The 20,801-nt window shown below is 40.1% G+C and overlaps 1 protein-coding gene across 1 annotated transcript in view; it reads right to left on the bottom strand.

Annotated features, from left to right (window-relative positions):
* The window catches only part of DPF3 (double PHD fingers 3), a 420,028-nt gene that overhangs the window by 137,095 nt on the left and 262,132 nt on the right, over positions 1-20,801 (bottom strand). Inside the window, 2 exon segments of the mRNA XM_036736699.1 lie at positions 3,808-3,886; positions 18,650-18,745. Of these exon segments, the coding sequence (XP_036592594.1) occupies positions 3,808-3,886; positions 18,650-18,745 (175 nt within the window).

The following is a 20,801-nucleotide window of genomic DNA, read 5'->3' as shown; positions in this document are numbered from 1 at the left end:
TTATTAAAAGCACTCTTTGTCCAGTACAGGGGGATGGGACACATGACCTCTCCAAAGGTCATTCCTGTCCCAAAGGATCACAAGTCTGAAGGGCACTAGATAAAAATAAAGTCCATTAATCACCAAGCTGCCAGATAATTTACTAAGGAAGCCTGAATACAGAAAGGGGAGGCTGCAGAGTCCTTGGCCCCACTCAAGGCAAAAAAAAAATGGAGGGGGATATAAAATAAACCCACATTAATCATCAGCATTTCTATATATTACCAACAAAGTCCAGCAGGAAGAGATAGAAAGAGAAATTCCATTTAAAATAGCTGCAGACAATATAAATACTCAGGATTCTACCTGCCAAGACAAACCCAGGAACTATATGAACACAATTACAAAACACTTTTTCATACAAATAAAGTCAGATCTAAACAATTAGAGAAATATTAATTGCTCATGAGTAGGCCAAGCCAATATAATAAAAATGACAAGTCTACCTAAATTAATTTACTTATTCAGTACCATAAGGATCAAATTACCAAAAAAATTATTTTATACAGTTAGAAAAAAATCATAACCAAATTCATTTGGAAGAACAAAAGGTCAAATTATCAAAGGAATCAATGAAAAAAAATGCAAAGGAAGGTGGCTTAGTAGTACCAGATCTCAAACCGTATTACAAATTGGTAATTATCAAAACAATCTGGCACTGGCTAAGAAATAGAATGGCAGATCAGTACACTAGATTAAGTACCTAATACACAATAGCAAATGATCTTGGTAATCCAGTGCTTGACAAACCCAAAGATCCAAGATTTTGGGAAAAGAAATCACTATTTGACAAAAACTGCCAGGAAAACTGGAAATTGGTTTGGCAGAAATGAGGTATAGACCAACATCTCATACCGTACACCAAGATGAGGTAAAAATGGATACATGATTTAGATATAAGGGTGATATCATAAACACATTAGAAAAGCATGGAATATTTTACCTGTCAGATTTGTGAATAGATGAAGAATTTATGATCAAACATATTTTGATTTAAATGATTTATAATAAGGATATTATCCTGTGGCTGCATGCGGAAGAGAGATATAGAAAGGGAAGGATGGGAAAGAGAATAATGCCCAGCAAAGAAGCATCAAACAAAAGAAGACAGGGGCTGAGGTCTGAGGTCAAATAGGTAAGGAAAGGAAATAGAAGGTGGCAGGCAGAAAAGGAGTACAGAGTGTGTTAGAAAAATCAAAGTTTAAAGTCGGATTTAGCTGGGAAGCCAAAGCAAAACCAATGCTAAACAATCTCAGCTTCTGTAAGGAAATTCCTCATGATATCAAACCACAAGAAAAGGACAGACAACTTTTTAAAACCCACACAGACCAAGAGACAGGTATTATGGATATATTCCATTTTCCTTTATACATGGACATGCCTTCTTTGGCAAGAAGACAAAACTACTGACCCTTCTTTGAAGGGGCCAAGGAAACTTCACATTTCATTACCCCAGAACAATAGAGACCTTTAGGGAGCTAGCAAACTAGGATTACAGTGGATCAAGACAAATTTTTGATGTAGGAAGGGATGTGTTTGAACCTCATCAGGGAAACTAAACTGTGTCTGTTGCCCAGGCTCAAAACAGGTTCTAGGTCACTTTGACTGCATGATGGAAAGATGGCAGTGGAACACCCGAATACCCCTAACTTATTCTTAGATAGAATTATGTTACTATGGGCCCATTCCCTATAGGAGTAACATAAGTTTATAGGATTTAGACCTGAAAGATACCTTATAGATTGTCTGGCCCATCCTTCTCATTTTACAGATAAAGAAACTAAGTCCTGGAGAGGCTGTGATCTGCCCAGAGTCACCCAAAGCAGTTAGAAGCGAGCTGGGGTTCGAACCCAATTGTTCTCAGAACAGATCCAGAGTTCTTCCCTCCAGACTGTCCGATTTCCCATTGAAAATTGATTCCCATCAGCTGAGTGAGTCACTGAGTAAGAGTCATGAAGGTTTGATACAAAATAAAGTCCCACTATATCACTCTCCACTGAACAATGGAACAACTTTTTAAGATCAATATAGAGGGAAAATCACTACTCTTCCTTAAGTGTCTCATTACCACCTATCATTGATTGCCCTCTTCCCCTATTCCAATAGATTGCATAAGTATGCCCACAACTGTAAACTTTATTTTAAAACATGAGGGGTTCACATCTCCAGGATATATCCCCAGTGTCAATATCCAAATATTAGATGATCCCCTAAACTCTCTGTGCATTGCCTCTCTGCCATTCCGGAAGGGAGCTGGTAAGAGTAGCCACTTGAAGACATGGGGTGCCTTCTTAGATCAATGAACAGATAGAAAGGAAAGATTAATAGGGACTGAGGTTTTAAGAAGTGCCCTTACTAGAGTGGAAGCAGAGGGTGTCCTGGACAATGAGAAGTTATCTAGGACAGGAGCTTCTGTCTGCCCATAGGCTTTCAGCAGACAATGCTATGGGTGCTATACTTGGAAAGAAGACCAAATCTTTCTCTTTATTAAGGCAGAACACGTTTTCTTCTGTATATAAATCTTTGATAGATTCAGGTTTCTTGTCCCTTCACAAAACCACCCTTTCGTTCTCATCGTCCTATTGCAGTATTATTTGCTAATCCCTACCTTCCAGGGATAGCCAGTTACCCATCAAAGAGACTTTAGTGAAGTAGAAAGACTGTATGGTTCAAGGGGGAGGGAAGGGGGAAAGAAAATTGATTAAAATAAAAGTAGTCACCATCATATAGACTCATAGCTAAGGAAGGAGGGAAAAGAAGGAAATTAGTGGGAAGAACAAATGAAAAGATACAAGAACCAAGTACCTTTGTCGGAGGTTTTTGGGTTATGCTTTTGTTTGTAACTATCTGAAACAAAGAAAGAAATAGAGGGTGAATCTTAAAAAGAGAGAGACAGAGAGACAGAGACAGAGAGGGAGGAAAGAAGGGGAGAAGGAGAGAAATGGTGAGGAGATAAAGAGGAGACTGAGAGAAAGAGAAGAGGAGATGGGGAGGGGAGAAAGAGAAGATATGAGAGAGAGGGGGAGGGGAAAGAGAAAAGAGAGAAGAAAGAGAAAGAGAAAGGGAAAGAAGGAGAGAAGAGAAAGAGAGAAAGGGAAAGAAAAAGAGAAGAGAAAACAAAGGGGGAGAGAGAGAGAGAGAGAGAGAGAGAGAGAGAGAGAGAGAGAGAGAGGGAGGGGGAGACAAAGAGAGGAAAAGAAAAGGAGAAAAAGAAGAAAGAAAAGAAGAGAGAGAGAAGGCAGAGAAAGAGGGGACAGGAAGAAAGGGAGAGTGAGACAGAGAAAGAGAGAGAGAGAGAGAGAGAGAGAGAGAGAGAGAGAGAGAGAGAGAGAGAAGCCACGAAGGAGCACAATGCCAGAGTGCTGAACTATTGCAGCCCTGGGATCAGCAGGAATCTCGCTGCAGGGATCTTTCCATTTCACTTCTTTCCCCCTCATGCAGAAACACTCACAGAGGAGGTAGCAGCAGCAAGTGGAGGAGGAGGAAGAGGAAGAAAGAGGAGAAGGAGACAGCTGCAGCAGTGGCGGCAGCAGCAGCAGCAGTAGCAGTAGCAGCAGCAGCAGCAGCAGCAGCAGCAGCAGCAGCAGACCACAACATGCAAGCCAGGGAACAGCAAAAAAGAACCTCCCTAAAGAGAAGAGAGTGAGGAAGCCCAGGTGGCAACTGAAGCCAGGTGGACCAGGCTGACAGCCAAGGGATTTGTAAGGGACAGTAGGATGGGAGGACAGGGAAAGGAAGAGAGAGGAAGAGCAGAGAGGCTATACTTACTATCACAGACGTACGGTTTATCTTGGTCTTCCTGAGAGGCAGCATCATTCCTCCTCCTGCCACCTGCAGAACCACGGGCCTGAAAAGAGAATTGAAGGATTCAGTAACATGCTCAAGGAACTCTCTTGCTCCTCATTCTGCTCCCATGATCCTCTGGACTTTACTATCTGCCCCGATGCTACACCACCCAAAGTCTCGAATATTACCATCCAACCTGCTGATACATCTTGCCATTCACTCCACCACCGAATCCTTAGGATATTTCTGCCTTGTGGCTCTCCTTTCTTCTATGTGTTGTCCCCCTAAAGTGGAATGTGAGCATACTGAGAGGTTTAATATCCTCAGGCCTTAGGATAGTGCTTAGCACAAAGTAAGCGCTTAATAATTTTTTTTTCTTTTATTCATTTATTCTCTTCCACAAACGCTTGAACCTTCTAGTTTCCCACATACATGTATTGGGTGAGGTAGGAGGAGAGAGTGGTTAGCTTAAAAACTAACTGTCCCCTGACCATCCCCCATACCTGGAACACAGCTCTCTATGTCTGTCTTTTCAATCCTCTATACTGTCAAGGTCAAATTCTGGGACCACCTCCTCCACGGTGCTCTCTTGGGTCTCTTACCACTATACATGACCTATCCCTCCTTGAATTCCACTCTTTTTCCTCCTTTGCATTTAAATACATTCTAAGTTTTATGATATGGCCAGAGGGTAAAATCAGGGCAGCCCACACTCCTGATCTATTAGACTGGGGCACTTTCTATGGAGCTGAGGTATCCTGGATCCTTCTCATGAACCCCAAGCTCTAGCCCCTTGCTGAAGGATATGTGGGAGCAGAGGTTCCTGATTGGTCCCTATGAACCCCATCACTGGAAGCTGTGTCAAAGATGATTGTCAACTAAGCAGGAAGGGCCATCAACCTGAGAAGCTTTGAAAGGAGAAACAATTTCTACTCTAGCTCTCTCTTCTTTCCTTTTGAACAAGTGGCCAATAGGGATTTCTCTACCACCTTCCAGAAATAATTATGACTACTCACACATAGCAGTGAGTATGTCTCCTTGCGTAAGTGAGCCGAAGCCTAAATCTCCAGTCCCTAGCTGCCTTTTTCACTATGTTTTTCCCTGAGTACAAATGACCAATCAGTGATCCTGAGATGGATCTTTATAGCCTTGTGAATTTAAGAGGTTAGGAATTATGGGGTACTAACCAGAATTATTTTCTGCAACTACAACTTTTCAGAGGAGAAGACTTGGACTTAGAGTTGCTCTTCTAAATGAACATTCTCGCATCTCCTTAAAATCTTTCCTACTTCCCAGGAGAATATATTAGGAATTACTAGTTACTGTCTCATATTTTAAGAATTTGTCACTTCAGACTTAAGAGTCTTTTGTGTTTTAAGCATTGCTTTTGTGATATTGGAAATAAATAATTGTCCTATTCTTGATATCTACTACTTTGTTTATTGAGTAACTTCTGTGGAAGTTAATTTCTCCTGGGGGACCCTAGCATGAGCCAAAAACAAGCTTTAAGAGATTTTATTTTCTCTATTAATGGATGGCCAAATTATGACACATGAATGAAAGGGAATATTGTTATGCCATAAGAAATTATGAAAAGGATAGATTGAGATAAACCCAGGAAAACCTATATGAACTGATATAGAATCAAGAGAATAGAACAAGGAGAACATGACATTCTTATTCAAGTTTAAGAAGCAAGGGGTTCTTAAACTGGATTCCAGGGGAGTCTGTAAACTTAAATTGGGGAAAAAAATTACATCTTCATGTTCACTAACCTCTAACTGAAATTTAGCATTCTCTTCAATTATTTTGTAATATGATACGAGAAGGGTTTCATCATAGGTTTCACCAGCCTTCCAAAGGGGTCCATGACACAAAAAAAAAAAGGCTAAGAACCCCTTCTCTGTGCAGTAACAATGTTGTAAAGGAACTCTAATCGGTGAAATTATCAACCACATCTCCAGAGCTTTGAGGATGAGACATGCCACCCTCTCCACCTCGGATGGAAAGGTGAGAGATCTGAAGTACAGGAGTCTAAATGTGTGTGGATTCAGTTTACCTGAATCTACTCATTTGTTTCAAGGGAGGATTTTTTTTTAATTTGGGAAAGAAAAATTGTTCTAGTGATAGTCATGCTAACATATAAAAACAGAAAAGAAGTCCATTGAAACATTTTAAACGCACAGAAGAGAACAGAAGGAAGTTCAGAGGGAGACACAGACAACAGGGCAGTTTTGAAATTAACTTGTGAAATTGATTCCATATTTTCCCTAAAAAGTGAGCTGTACTGAGGTAGCCTCAGGGTTTCACACACAATCCTTTTATCCCCCTGTTCTTTATAGATACAAATGGTCGTGTGTGTTTGTTGTGTCTCAAGTTCAGAATAACCAAAAATAAAACTTTTTCTTTAGAAACTGTGGAGGGAAACACCAGCATAGACAAACAAACATAGGAGTTACCCAAACCAATAACATACCTCAAAGGGAAAGGTTTTCTCACTGCCATATACTATTATTGTCTATTTGATCTGACCTGAGCTCCATTCCTTACCCCTAACCTCTAAATAAATCTGTTTAGGATCTTTAAAAAAAAACAAGATTTTTCACTGGGACTCAGAGGTGTACGAAATATAAGCCCAAGAGTTCAAGAGAAAAGCTTTATCCCTTCTCCTTGAGGTCAGGGTTTCACGGGACTGAACTTGTGTCCACTTGAGGCCAGTATTGGAGAGAGCTTTCTTATATGGGTGGGGGGTCCCCATGGGTAATATGCATTAGAGTTAATTGTGTAATGCCTCATCTCCCCTGCTACCCTGCAAAAAATCCTTGAGGTCAGGGCTCATTTCCCCAGCTTCCAACACAGTACCTACACATACACAGAGATGCACATACACATGCATGAATACATATATACATACAAATATATATATACATACATGTGCACACATACATACACACAACTGACCACAGTATTAGAGTATTTTTAACCAATAATACATGATTAGAGGTTGGTCAAAAAGTGAGGGAGAGACTGGCTTCTTTAAACATATTCAAAGGCTTAAGTATACAATAATGGAAACAGCTATTTTCCATTTTTAGTAATAACAAAAGATGACTATAACCAGGAATTTAAGGTATATATTATGAAGAACTATCTGACAGTGAGTGTTGTTAAAGATGTTAGCAAGGAAAGTGGCAGAATCTTGTTCTCTGAAGAAATGAAAGTTCTCAAAGGCCACATTTTTATCTGCCTAGGAATTTTTAAAGCATAAGTACAGGCATGCCTTGTTTTATTGCATTTTTCTTTATTATTCTTTTGCAGATCTTGCATTACATTTAACAAATTGAAGGTTTGTGGCAAACCTGCACCAATCACGCATGTCGATCAGCACCATTTTTCCAATAGCACATTCTCACATTGTGTCTCTGTGTTACATTTTGGTACTTCTCACAAATGTCAGACTTTTTCATTATTATTATGTCTGTTATGGTGGTCTGTGATCAGTGATCTTTGATGTTACTAATGTACTTGTTTGGGGGCTCCATGAACCATGCCATATAAGACTACAGACTTAATCGATAAATGTGTGTGTTCTGACTTCTCTACCAACCAGCCATTACCCTGTCTTTCTCCCTATTCCTTGGCCCTCCCTATTCCCTGAGACTCAACAATATTGAAGAATATTACATAAGCTTAGTTGAAAAAAGCAGTAGCAAGATTTGAGAGGCTTAACTCCAATTTTGAAAGTTCTACTGCGGGTAAAAAACAGCATCGCATGCTACAGAGAAATCTTTTGTGGAAGGAAGGATCAATTAATGCAGCAAACTTCATTGTTGTCTTATTTTAAGACAGCCTTCAGCAACCACCACTCTGATCAGTCAACAGTCATCAACATCGAGCCAAGACCCTCCACCAGCAAAAAGATTGCAACTCACTGAAGGCTCAGATGATGGTTAGCATTTTTTAGCAATAAAGCATTTTTCATTAAGGTATGTACATTGTCTCATTAGACATAATACCATTGCATGCTTGATAGACTACAGTATAGTGTAAACATAACTTTCACACGCACCAGAAAACTAAAAAATCCGTGTGACTTGCTTTATTGCTTTATTGCGGTGGTCTGGAACCAAACCCACGATATCTCGGAGGTCTGCCTGTAGTCCTACCTGAAGGCAGATACGTAGAACTTTGTAAGGTCCTTTCTAAGCTTATAATTCTTTATAGTATAATGTAGAGGACAAGACTCGGAATTGGGAAATGATGTGGATCCAAATCCTGGCTCTGATACTTGCTAGTTATATTGTCCTATACAAGTCATTTAAACTCTCTAAAGCTCCTTTTTCTCATCTGCAAAATGAGGATACTACTACTTACACTCACAGGGCTATTGTGGAGAAAGCACCTCGTTAAGTTAAGTCAACATGTATTTATTAAGCTCCTACTATGTGCTGGGCACTGTGTTAAGCACTGGAGATACAAAGAAAGGCAAAAAGCAGTCCCTGTCCTCAAGGAGTTTACCTTAAGCATTACGGACATGTGAATTATTATTATTAGCTCAACTGGATCTTCACCTTGTTCCCAAAGCCCCAGATTCACCTTGGGATTTCAAGAAAGTTTTAAGTAACCTTAGGTGAAAGAACACTAGGGCAGCCAGGTGGTTCAGTGTATAGAGTGCTGGGCCTGGAGTTAGGAAAACCTGAGTTCACATCTGCCCTCAGACACTAACTAGCTAGCTGTATGACCTTGGGAAAGTCATTCAACCCTGTTTGCCTCAGTTTCCTCATGTGTAAAGTGAGCTGGAGAAGGAAATGGCAAGCCACTCCATTTGCCAAGGAAAACCCAAATGGGGCCATGAAGAGTAAGACACGACTGAAATGACTAGACAACAAGAAGTGAAAGAGAGTAGCCAGCTGTTTCCATTACAACTTTAGCAAGAACAAAATCTGAGATTTAGCACTAGCCAGGACAGAGGCATATTTTTAGCCTGGCCATGCTTCATGTTAGAAGGTCGAAACCATCCATAAGCTCTAGGCCAAAGTTCTGGCTCCCAAAGAACAAAAGGAGAGTCCAAAGAAATTAGGAGCCCGTGTATGTGGGAGGGGAAGGATGGGGGAAAGTGATGCAAAAACCAGAGACAAACATAAAAAAGTCAGGCCCATTACCTTTTACAATCTCCCTTAAAGAGATGCTTTACCTCACACCTAGCTAAGTGTTGACAAAGATGACAGACTATGGAAAGATAGGTAAGTTAGCTGATATACTGTTGGCAAAGCTGTAAATTGGTTTAATCATTCTGGAAAACAATTTGGAATTATACTAAAATGTTCCTAGCCTTTGACCTAGATATCCAACTTCTACCCTAAGGAGATCAAAAAGAAAAAAAAAGGCCCACATACACCAAAAACATTCACAGCAACACATTTGAAGGTAACAAAGAACTGGAAACGAAGTAGATACTCATCAACTGAGCGATACCTAAACAAATTAGAGTACGTGAATGTAACAGAATATTACTATACCATGAGACATTACGGATGTGAAGAATTCAGGGGAGCATGGGTAGGCATATGAACTAATACAAATGGAGACAAGCAGAACTGGCAAAATGATGGACACAATAGCTACGACAACGTAAATTAAAATAAGAAATAAAAGAAACAAAACTATGTAGGAATGTAGGATTTCTGCTAGAAGGGACCTTAGGGGTCATCTAATGCAACCTTTTAATTTTACAGATGAGGAAACTGAGGCACAGAAAGATGAAAGTGATTTACCCAGAGTCAGAAAGCTAGTGTCTTAGGGAGGATTTGAACTCAGGTCTTCCTGACTCCAAGTCTCATGTTCTATTCTTTACAGGATTTGCTGCTTACATAGACTACGGTTAGCGTCAAAGGAGAGTTGAGAAAATATATTTCCCTTTTTTCTTTTCAAAGGGATTTGATGAGGCTATGGGTGTAGAATAGTGCATATATATTGTAATATTTGGTCAATGTGTTGGCTAGTTTTGGTAAATTGCTTTTTTCTCCTCTTTCTTTCTTATTCTTTGTCCCTGGATAGGGGAGAGAAAAGGGTTTATTTTGAAATTAAGGTAATGTAAAAACAAAAGATCCCAATGATCATTTTAAAAATAAAAAAAGAGCCATCAGGATACATCGTTTCCTTCCAAGACCCAACATAGATAGAAGAGCTGGACTAACGACCACAATATTACATAGACAGCACCACAATGCCTGAGATATCATCCCGTCTCCTGCTCTGTCTGCTTGTCTCTAAAACAAATTAGAACATTCATTTTCTCACTCCCACTAATTCCCTCCATATTCTTCCCTTCTCCCTTTCCATCTTCCTTTTCTCTCCCTCCTCTTCCCTTACCCTCATTTCAGAGAGCTGACCTTGGGAGGGAACTGAAGGAAGCAGGCAGCGTATTACCCTGAAAAACCATCCAGATTACTGAAGGTGCCTCAAGCCCTAAAAGTTATTTGCCCTTGGTCGCTCTCATTTTCCTGACCAAATGCAGAGGCAGCGTGGGATAATAGAAAGACCCAGGGGTATAAGGCATCAGCAATGCCAGTTCTACCATTTACAATTTGTATGACCTTGGGCCACTGACAACCTCTCTGAGCCTCAACGGCCCCATATATGAAATGGAGATACTAGTATTTCCTATTCCACAAATGCTATCATGCATCTGAAAGTGCTATGTAAGATTCCCTACAAATGGACAGGAAGGAAGGAAGGAAGGAAGGAAGGAAGGAAGGAAGGAAGGAAGGAAGGAAGGAAGGAAGGAAGGAAGGAAAAGGGAAAGGAGGGGAGGAGCAGAAAAGGGAAGGGAGGAGAGAGAAGAGAGGAAAGGAGAGAAGAGAAGGAGAGAGGGGGAGGGAGGAAGGAAGGGAAGGAAGGATGGAGGAAGGAAGCCAAACATTTATTAATTGCCTACTATGTGCCAGTCACTGTGCTAAGTGCTTTACAAATATTATCTCATTTGATCCTCACAACAACCCTGAGAGATCAGTGCTATTATCGATAATGTTAACAAGTCAGAATAAGCACAATGGTGCTACAATTTTGCAATGCTACATGGGATAACTCACTATATTTACTCCAGAAGTCCTGTCACAGCAGCCTCTGAGCAGGTGAAAATAGTCAAGCATAATGACAGAAACAATTCAAAGAAAAAAATACAGTGATGAGAAAGAGCTCAAGAGAGGGAGGAGAGCCCTTAGCCAAGAAAGAGTTCTATTCCTAGATCCAATATTTAACAACTTGTGTAATTTTGCAAATGTTTCCTCTCCCTGTGTCACACTTCCTCACCTGCAAAGTGTGGATGGAGCACCCAGAGCACATGATAATATCCTGCAAGGAAATTCTCTCAGTGGTGCCACCACCCTTCCAGGTAAATGTTTGTGCACCGACTGACTCTTCTTTGACCCTTGCCTCTCCTTCCCTACCTCCATTCAATCAATCTCTAAATCCTATTTTTTTCCTTTGAAATGTTTTTTGGATTCATTCCTTTCTCTCCACTCCCACTTCTGCAATCCCTAGACCAACACCTCATACACACATCGATATAACACCTTCCTAGTCGGTCTCCCTGTCACCAGTCTCTCTCTACTCCAATTCATCCTGTATACTGCTGCCAGACTCATCTCCCCTAAACACCACTGACCTGTCACTTCCTTCCTCAAAATCATAAAGATTCCCTATTACTTAATGTGTCCAATTCAAATTCCTGTCCCAAGTCACTAATACCCTCCAAAGTCTCTGCCATCAGGATCCAGCTGTTGAGTCATTTCAGTCCTGTCTGACTCTTCATGACCCCATTTGGAGAAATATCAGAGTGATTTTCCATTTCCTTCTCCAGCACATTTTACAGATGACAGGGTTAAGGGACTTGTCGAGGGTCACACAACTAATAAATGCCTGAGGCCAGGCTTGAACTCAGGAAGATGAGTCTTCCTGACCCCAGACCTGCACTACCTACCATTACTCCTCAACACACACTAACTCCAATTAAATAGGCTTCCTCAGCACCCCATACCAACCACAATAACTCCCATCTCCATGTCTTTGCCTAATCTATCCCCCACCATATCCTCAGAATATCTTCCTTACTCCTCTTTATCTATCAAGAGTCTTCCAAAAACTTCAAGACCTAGCTAAAGTCCTAACTTCTACAAGAAGACTTTTGTAACTGCTCTAACTCACACTTTCTTCTGGCTCTGGATTTCTGTTGCAATAAGAGTCAGACAATGTGCATCCCTAGGGGCTGGCAAAGTACCCGGTGCAAACTCAGCATTTAATATATGCTTCTTTATTCATTCACATTTAAGTTTGGCCTCCAATTGGTCTCCCCAACTAGACTATAAACTCCTTGAGAATATCATGTAGTGTCATGTCCAGTATCCCCCCAAATCTACTCATCTATAAAATAAAATTAAACTGGATATAAAAGGTCTTGAAGAAGCACTTTGGGGAAGTTATCTGGGCCACAGTTTGTTTTTCTGAACACTGAAATATTGCAACTACACTGTGCTCTCAGCAACAAAGGGGCTGTGCATCTGTTGTCAGATGATCAACCTAGCTAAGGTCAGAAAGATTCATCACCAGACATTCGGCCACTTAGGGAGCCACAGTAACTCAGAATAATAACAAAGAGAAGAAGAAGAAGAAGAAGAAGAAGAAGAAGAGGAGGAGGAGGAGGAGGAGGAGGAGGAGGAGGAGGAGGAGGAGGAGGAGCAGCAGCATTTGCGCACACTTTAAGGTGTGCAAAGTACTGTACATATGTTATCTTATTTGATCAACAAAAACTCTGTGAGGCAGGTGCTATTATTATTCCCACTTTACAGATGAGGAAACTGAGGCTAGAAGAGGTTAAGTCATTTACCCAGGGTCATCCATCTAGTGGGTGTCTGAGACAGAGTTTGAATTGAGGTCTTCCTGACTGAAGCTCCAGCGTTCCATCTACTGCACCACCTAGCTGCCTACCACATGAAAGAGCCTAAATGCTACCTTCACATGAGGGAAGAGTTAATTAACCTAAGGTGGAAGAAGAATGCTCCCAGAGGTAATTACTACCCTCCTTCTTGCCAAGTGTATTTATGTGTCTCTAAGGGTGAGCTACTGGGAACTCCTTCAGACTTTAATCTTGGGCTCCAAAAACTCATCAGGAACCCTATATCCTTGGGCTTTTTCCAGCACATGTATCCTTCCCCATATTTCAGGAATACAGGTCCTCAGAATTCCAACACATGCATAAACAGACTCTACTCAACAGTGCCAGCAGGCTTCATCTACTATAACTACTTTCTTACAAACTACTATAGGCCACTCACCTTTCTGTACACTTGTAATTCTTTCCCAGGTCAATGTAGTCCATGATCTTTCCACAAAAATTAGCTTTAATGCCAAATAATCATAATTATAATTTATTTTCTCATACTGATACTATTCATTTGGACCTGGGCTTGGAGGTGAATGGAATGACCATAAGCTATTATATTCCCAGATATTATCCTTGAGAGTTGCTATGGCCTAAAAAGTCATCATCCTATCCTTGGTGATGAACCTCTCTGACCTAGACAGGGATTAAGATAACAGTCATATATACAATCTATCAGCTAACCCATATCCAGACTTTCTAGCTGGATAGGACCAGCAAGCTCAGGCAAACACAGGTACATACATAAATATGTACATGTACACATACACTATAGTCTTAAAAGATAACATATTATTTACAAAAGAGTAGATAATCAGCAATTGATTGGGTCTTTTATACAACATATAAGAATTCAGATGTGGGACAGCTCAATGTGAACTAGAGTAGGTCAATAAGTCTTTTTCTGTCTGTTCCCACTGCTACCACCCTAACCTATTTCCTCAACATATGTAGTGTGGTCCAGCCATTGTCCTCATCATCATCCTCCCTCTCCCACTGGAACCTTGGATTCTGACCCTGAAACCACTTTGGACTCTAATAGATGAGCTTTCACCTTATCTGTTCCAGAACCAATCCTCTACATCACTTTCTGGCCATTTCCAGACCATGCCACGGTACTTGTCCTCTACGTTTTCCATGTTATTTTTTTCCATTAGAATGCAAAGTCCCCAAGGGAAAGAACCGTCTTATTTTTTTTGTACAATTATCCCTTCCACATTGCAGGGATTAGGGGCATGATACCCCCACAACCTGGAAAATCTGCCTAAAATTTTTGGCCTTCCCTTCATACCACAGAAGAAGTCTGAATTTTTCTTTCTCTTTTATGGGGTGTTTACCTATTGTACCCTATTGTAAAATTTGAGTATATTTATGGTATTAAAAGATAAAATATATTATACAATAATATACATATATTTTATGCATTTCTGAGTTTCTACACTTTTTCTGTGTCATCCACTGACCTTCAAGTGTCATCTATGGCTTCCACAAAATTCCCCAAAAAATTCCCATTTAATTTCTTATGCTGATCCCGTGATATATTGAAACCATGATGGGGAAAGTCATGATGTGGAAAGGATAACTATATCTGAATTCTTAGCACTTAGCATAGTACCTGGCACACAGTAAGCTCTTAATAAATGCTTTATCATCATCATCATCTCACTTCTGCTGTATTGCACTAGTCTCCTACCTAACTTTCTTCTTTTGAACCTCCTTCCCCTCCAACGTACCTTGTACATGGCTTTCAGACTAATTTTTCTTTGAAACCACTTCTATTATGTCACTTATAGGATCATAAGAACCAGAAGGAACTTTAGAGATCGTCTAGTTCATTTTACAAACAAGAAAGTTCCTTCTCAAATACTTTCAATGCTTTACCTGGCTCAGAAGGTCCTCCTTGTAGTGGCCTTTCCTACCTTTACAACCTATGTCCCAAAGCAAGCCTCTCATTCTAATCAGGGATTTCCTCAATGCCTATCAAACATTCCTCCTTCCAGTCCTTGACTCATAGTTTCCCCGGATTCTATCCAACAAGAGTAGGAGGTCCCTCCATCACGCCTTTGTTCAGCCTGCCCTCCCCCCACCCCCAGCCCCTTAAGACTCTCTCCTTCCTAGTGTCATCTCTTGAAATCTCTGGCGCCTTGTAACAAAATACTACTGGGCTGTAAGAAATGATGGACTGGCTGATTTTTGAAAAACATGGAAAGATTTGCATGAAATACTGAAAAGTGAAGTGAACAGAGCCATAAGGACATTGTATACAGTAACAACAATATTGTTTGAAGGATAATTGTGAACAACCAAGTTATTCTGAGTACTAGAAATACTCAAATCAGCTGTAAAAGAACTATGAAGGAAGCTGCTATCTACCTCCAGAGAAAGAACTGATAAACAGGAGTACACATAGTATGGTTTTACATATATTTATAAATCTGTGTCAAATGGTGACTTTTTCTAGTTTGAGGGAGGGAGACAATTTGGAACTTAAAATGTAAAAAAAAATCAACTTTAATTTAAAAAAAAAAGAAATTTCCCATTCCATTTAAGGCTTAGTTCAAGTGGTACCTCCTATACCTTTTCTAATCCCACCCCCTAGTTACTAGTCTTTTAACCTCCCACCTTACTTCCCTGAAATTACTTTGCATCTTAAATATTTAATTATCTGTGTACATGTTGTTTTTCTACAGCAGAATATAAAATCTTTGAAGGCAGGGACTGTTCTAGTCTTGTATTCTTGATACCTAGCATGGAGCCTAGCAAACAGCAGGCATGTAATAAACACAAATTGATTTTTTAAAAATACTTTCAATGTTTTTTTAAATACTTCACAGATCAGCAGAACACAATGAGATGAAGCAGGTCAACCAGTTATAGAAAACCAGAGCCAGGAAAAGAGGCTGGACCAGATGCTCTCCCAAAGGTCCCTTCCACCTCAATGAGCCTATGACTAAGGGCAAGAAAATCAAATAACATTAGCAAAGCTAAAGTGACCCAAGTTACCTGCTTCCCATTCCAAACCTCTTAGTATCTCCTTATCATGAAGAAGCATCCTAGCTAACCACCAGATAAGAGATTCAGTCACCCAAATAGTAAACAGGTGGTAGTCCATTTGCATATGCTTCCATATACCAGGCCTCAGGCAGCACATCTAAAGTGTGTGTAGTTCTCTGACCTCGACTCCCAAGGTCCCTAGTCACGGGACATAATAATAACACCTTGCAGTTGCAGAGCATTTTGAAATCATTGTCTTCTTTTATCTTCATACCAATCCCAGAATGTGAATTATCCCCAATTTACAAATTGAGAAACTGAGGCACAGGGAAACTGATTGACTTCTCAAGGGTCTCAAAGGTGTTAAGCAATAGAGAGGAACCAAAATGCAAATATGTTGATTATTAACTCAGTAATAATAACAACATAGTAATATCTGACATTTATGTAGTGCTTTAAAATTTACCAAGGTAGTCAGGCGGCACAGTAGATAGAATGTTGGACCTGCAGTGAAAAAGACTCATCTTTCTGAGCTCAAATATGGCCTCAGATACTTACTATCTATGTGACCCTGGGCAAGTTACTTAACCCTGTTTGCCTCAGTTTCCTCATCTGTAAAATGAGCTGAAGAAGGAAATGGCAAACTACTCCAGTAGCCTTCCCAAGAAAACCCCAAATAGGGTCACAGAGAATCAGACGTGACTGAAAATGACTTAACAACAAAATTCACAAAACATGTTTTGCAGAAGAAACCTGTGAGACAGTGCAGATATTACCCAAATATTCAAAGGATCTGTGATTTTATCAACATAACAAACTGTCCCAACCAATGCTGATCACAACCCATATATGACATAGAACCTCAATCCTAAGGTGTTACATGAGGCACATAGGAGGTAAAATGACTTGCCCAAGGTCACAAAGCAAGTAAAAAACAGAGTTGGTATTTGAACCCAGATGAGAAATTCAAATTAATTCTATTTTATAATTCATTCTACACTGCATTTATTTTGCATTGTAATTGATTCTGCGTCTGCTTAAGCTCCCTTTAAGTGCCTTTTAAGTCCTTGAGATGAGCTCAGGAATTTAGCTTTCCCTCTGAGCTAGTTCAAAGTTGTAATTAATGAGGGAAACTGTTATCTACCATACCTTCAGCCCCTGGGAAAATTTCAGGACATGGGTTTGTTATCCTTAAGTCCCACAAGTTAACTTGGTTCCATTCCCCCAAAATATATCATCTGTCCTTGCCTGTCCTTGTACAATTAGGGGAATTTTATTACTTCCAAAGAGACAGCAAGTCTGATAGTTTTGATCCCCTAGCAAAGATTACAAGTTGCATATGGGTCCAATAAAACAATTATTATTCCTTAATTTTCAGAGAGGGATGGTTACTAGCCCTACATGAGTGCTAGCCCACTTTCCTTGATGTAACCAATCATGTCATCCTCACCCCCATGATACTGTCTACCATGTAGCCAATTGCATTGTCTTCCCCACCTACCCAACTCTGTTCTTTGTTCTCTTGTACTTCCCAAAACTATTGGAAAGCTAGTAAGCCCTGTCTTATGGTCTTTTGGTCATTGAGAGGAACCATTGACCCAGTTCACTGGTTATTACTAGTCTAATTAACAAGTTGGTCATACTTAGAAACTTGTCTCTCTTGAATTACAAATTTTCTCCCCATTTCTACCCTAATAAAAAAAAATTTAAAAAAAAGAAACTTGTCTCTCATTTCACCTTAATTCTCAAATGTAACACAGTTCTTCCTGATTCCCACTCTATTAATTCCTCCATGTAACTCTTGGGAAAATATTAATATCTCCACTTTATAGATAAGGAAAGCTCAGATAAATGACTTGCACACAAGGTAGCTAAGTAGTACAGTGGAGAGAACATTTGACCTGAAGTCAGAAAGACCTGTGTTCAGATCTAAACTCAGACACACCCTAACTGTGTGACCTGTCATTTAAGTTATTTAATCTGTTTGCCTCAGTTTCCTCAACTGTAAAATGGGAATAATGATGGCACCTACCTCCCAGGGTTATTGTGAAGATTAAAAGAGATAATATCTATAAAACACTTAACACAGTACCTGGTACATAATAGGTACTTAATAAATGCTTATTTTCTTCCCTCCCTCCCTTCTTCCTTCCTTCCCCCCTTCCTTCCTCACTCCTTCCTTTCTCACTCCTTTCTTCTTTCTTCCACCCTTCCTTCTTTACTTACTTCCTTCCCACAGTCACAGAACTAGCAAATATTGGCACCTGTATTCAAACCCAGGTCTCCAATATCCAAGTCCAATATTCTTTCCATTAAACCACACTGACTCTCAGTAAACTAACCCTCTAAAGCACTAGGGGTTTCACACCTTCACAAATGAGCTGACAAATAGCCATAGGCATGCCTGAGGACTCAGGGCCCAAATAATGTTCATTTGTGGTCTTTCTGTGGAATATTGTTCCAATTATGGGCAACCTACCAGAACAGAGAACAGAAAACCTCTTCACCCTGTCCCCGCTCACTCATTTCACTAACACTCAGAGTTTGTTCTCTTTATAATACCCTTTGCTGAATGTTTTCCAAGTTATCCTCTCTACTTGTGGCAAAAGTTGAGGTTTTCCTGCCTGGAATGAGGAGCGATGTCCTTCTGGAGGTAGTGGGAAAAGCACTGGCTCTGGATTCAGAAGAGCTGGGTTCTAATCCTGCCTCTGATGCTTACTACCTGTGTCACCTTGAGCAAGTTACTTAACCTCCCCAGTACCCTGTTTCCTCAGATATAAAATTAGGAGGGTGGACTAGGTGGCCTCTGAGGTCCGTTTGAGTTCTAGGTCCATGATCTTATGGAATATTTGCTGTAACTTCCTTTCCTCCTATGTAGAGCCCCTAACTTACCCGTCCTCTGGTCCTATTCTTTCGTTTGGGAGTATCTTCTTCTAGATCCTCCTCTTCATTCACTTCTTCTACATTTTCATCATTTTCCAGAACCCTCTGAAATTACAAAAAGAGAGTGGGAAGGTTTGAAGAGGGAATATCCAAGAAAAGGGTGGGGGGGGGGGAAGGAAAAAGGAAAAGGAATTCAACCAATCAGATTTTTTAATAATTATTATTATGGCATAGAAATTTTAAATAAAGCAATGTTAGGGATGCCTGGGAGACAAAGTGCTGCACATGGATTTGGTAACTAGGCTATATGGATCTTTTCTCAACACCACCAACCTCCTTTAACCTAAACATGCCAGAACCATCAAACTCTAACCTTTTTCCAAGGAGTGATTCCTTTCTTTTATAACTGGCATCAAAGAAATCCAAGTAATCAATAGCCATATTTTTTAAAAGATTGAAATCACTAATAATTAGGAAAATGAACTTTGAAACAACTCTGATGGGCAAAGATGACAAAGGGGCTGAAGAAAGATCGGCACTGGAGTACTATTGGTGAAACTATTAGTTGGTTCAGCCATTCTGGAAAGCAATTGGAACTCAACTGTGCACACACTTTGAACTATTTCCACTTCTAGATACCAAAAAGGTCAAATAAAGGGGGAAAAGACCCATATGTACAGAAATACAGCTAAGTCCCAATTAGTATAAATAAAGAATCCCCTGAAGTAATCATGCTCTGAGAATTCACACCACGTATTTCCATTGGACTGGAAGCAACTGCCATGTTTTACATAATCATAACTTTTAATACTGCTACTTGAATATATATGACCACTTTATAGAATTCATTATTTGCCCAAATCAGGATCTAGCTGGTATGATATAACAGCACTTTTTGTTTAACAAAGAACTGGAAACAAAGGGGAGGCCCATGAGTTGAGAAATAGCTAAACTAACTACGGAATATAGATGTAGCAGAATAATATGCTATAAGAAACAACAAAAGGGACAGGTTCAGAGAAATTTGGCAAGATCTGTACAAATTGATACAGACTGAAATAAGCAGAATTAGGAGAATAGTTTATTCATTAAGAATAACACTGTGCAGAAAAACAACATGGAAAGACCAAATTTAATCAATGCAATGTTATAATTCCAATGAACCAGTGAGAAAGCATGCTACTCACCTCCTAACAGAGGGGTGATAGACTTGGGGTACATAACTGGACATACATTTTTTGATCTATTGTAACTCAGAATTCAAACCTAAGCATTTGCATAAGACCCTCTTCATGGATGGAAAGAACAATGACTCAATGCTCTATACTGGCATCTGGGCAGAGTTGGCGAGAGCTTGGGAAAGGAGAGATTCTTTTTCTGGCTTCTGGCTTTAAGAGAGGACACACACAGTTCCAGGCTCTCTTGAGGGCAGGCCTCAGGAAGGAAAGAAAGACTCTGGGAAGAAACTGACATGTAGAGGAGTAAACATGTCCCTAGTTCCAGGGTACTGCACACTGGAGGCTTCTGGGTCTTTCCTCTTGGGTGGGATCAGACACTCTTGGTTGATCTGTGAAATCATAGGATGAATGGGAGAACTCATTCACTCTGTGAATTGTCTGATAAGTTCTAATCTGTATAATTTGTCTGATTTCTGTTTGAAACTGACTCAGATAAATGGGTTTCTCAGTGATTCATTACTTATGACCGTCTTTGTATAACTTGTGTCTGGTGAGAAAGGAATCAAGTCTTCAGATATAGCTTGGGACAGTCCTTCCCCATTAAGAGAGAACAATCTATTGAGTACCTTGAACCTCAAAAATTATTTCCCTTAGCCTATGAATATTTAGTGGTGGGGTAGGGTGAGGGGAGGGTTGAGACTGGGAGGATAGGCCCTGTGGCCATGCAGATAGATAAAAGTCTAGTCTGTAATCCTCTCTAGGAGAAGAAAAAAGTGGGTCAGCCTCATGACTTGATTCCCCACTGTAATGATAATCAGGGTGGGACTTTTTTTTTACTGTTTTCTCTTTTGGAATGCTGAGGTAATCAAGTACCTTTGATGAGTCTTGCCCTTCAAATGCAATCGAAAGGAAAGTGGGACTTTTTGCTGTTTTTTGTTTGAGTGCTTCTCAGCACTGAGGTAATCAAGTGCCTTTGAAGAGTC

Source organism: Trichosurus vulpecula, chromosome 8 (genome assembly GCF_011100635.1).
Source record: "Trichosurus vulpecula isolate mTriVul1 chromosome 8, mTriVul1.pri, whole genome shotgun sequence".
Lineage (NCBI taxonomy): Eukaryota > Metazoa > Chordata > Mammalia > Diprotodontia > Phalangeridae > Trichosurus > Trichosurus vulpecula.
This window is presented reverse-complemented; position numbering and strand designations above follow the sequence as displayed.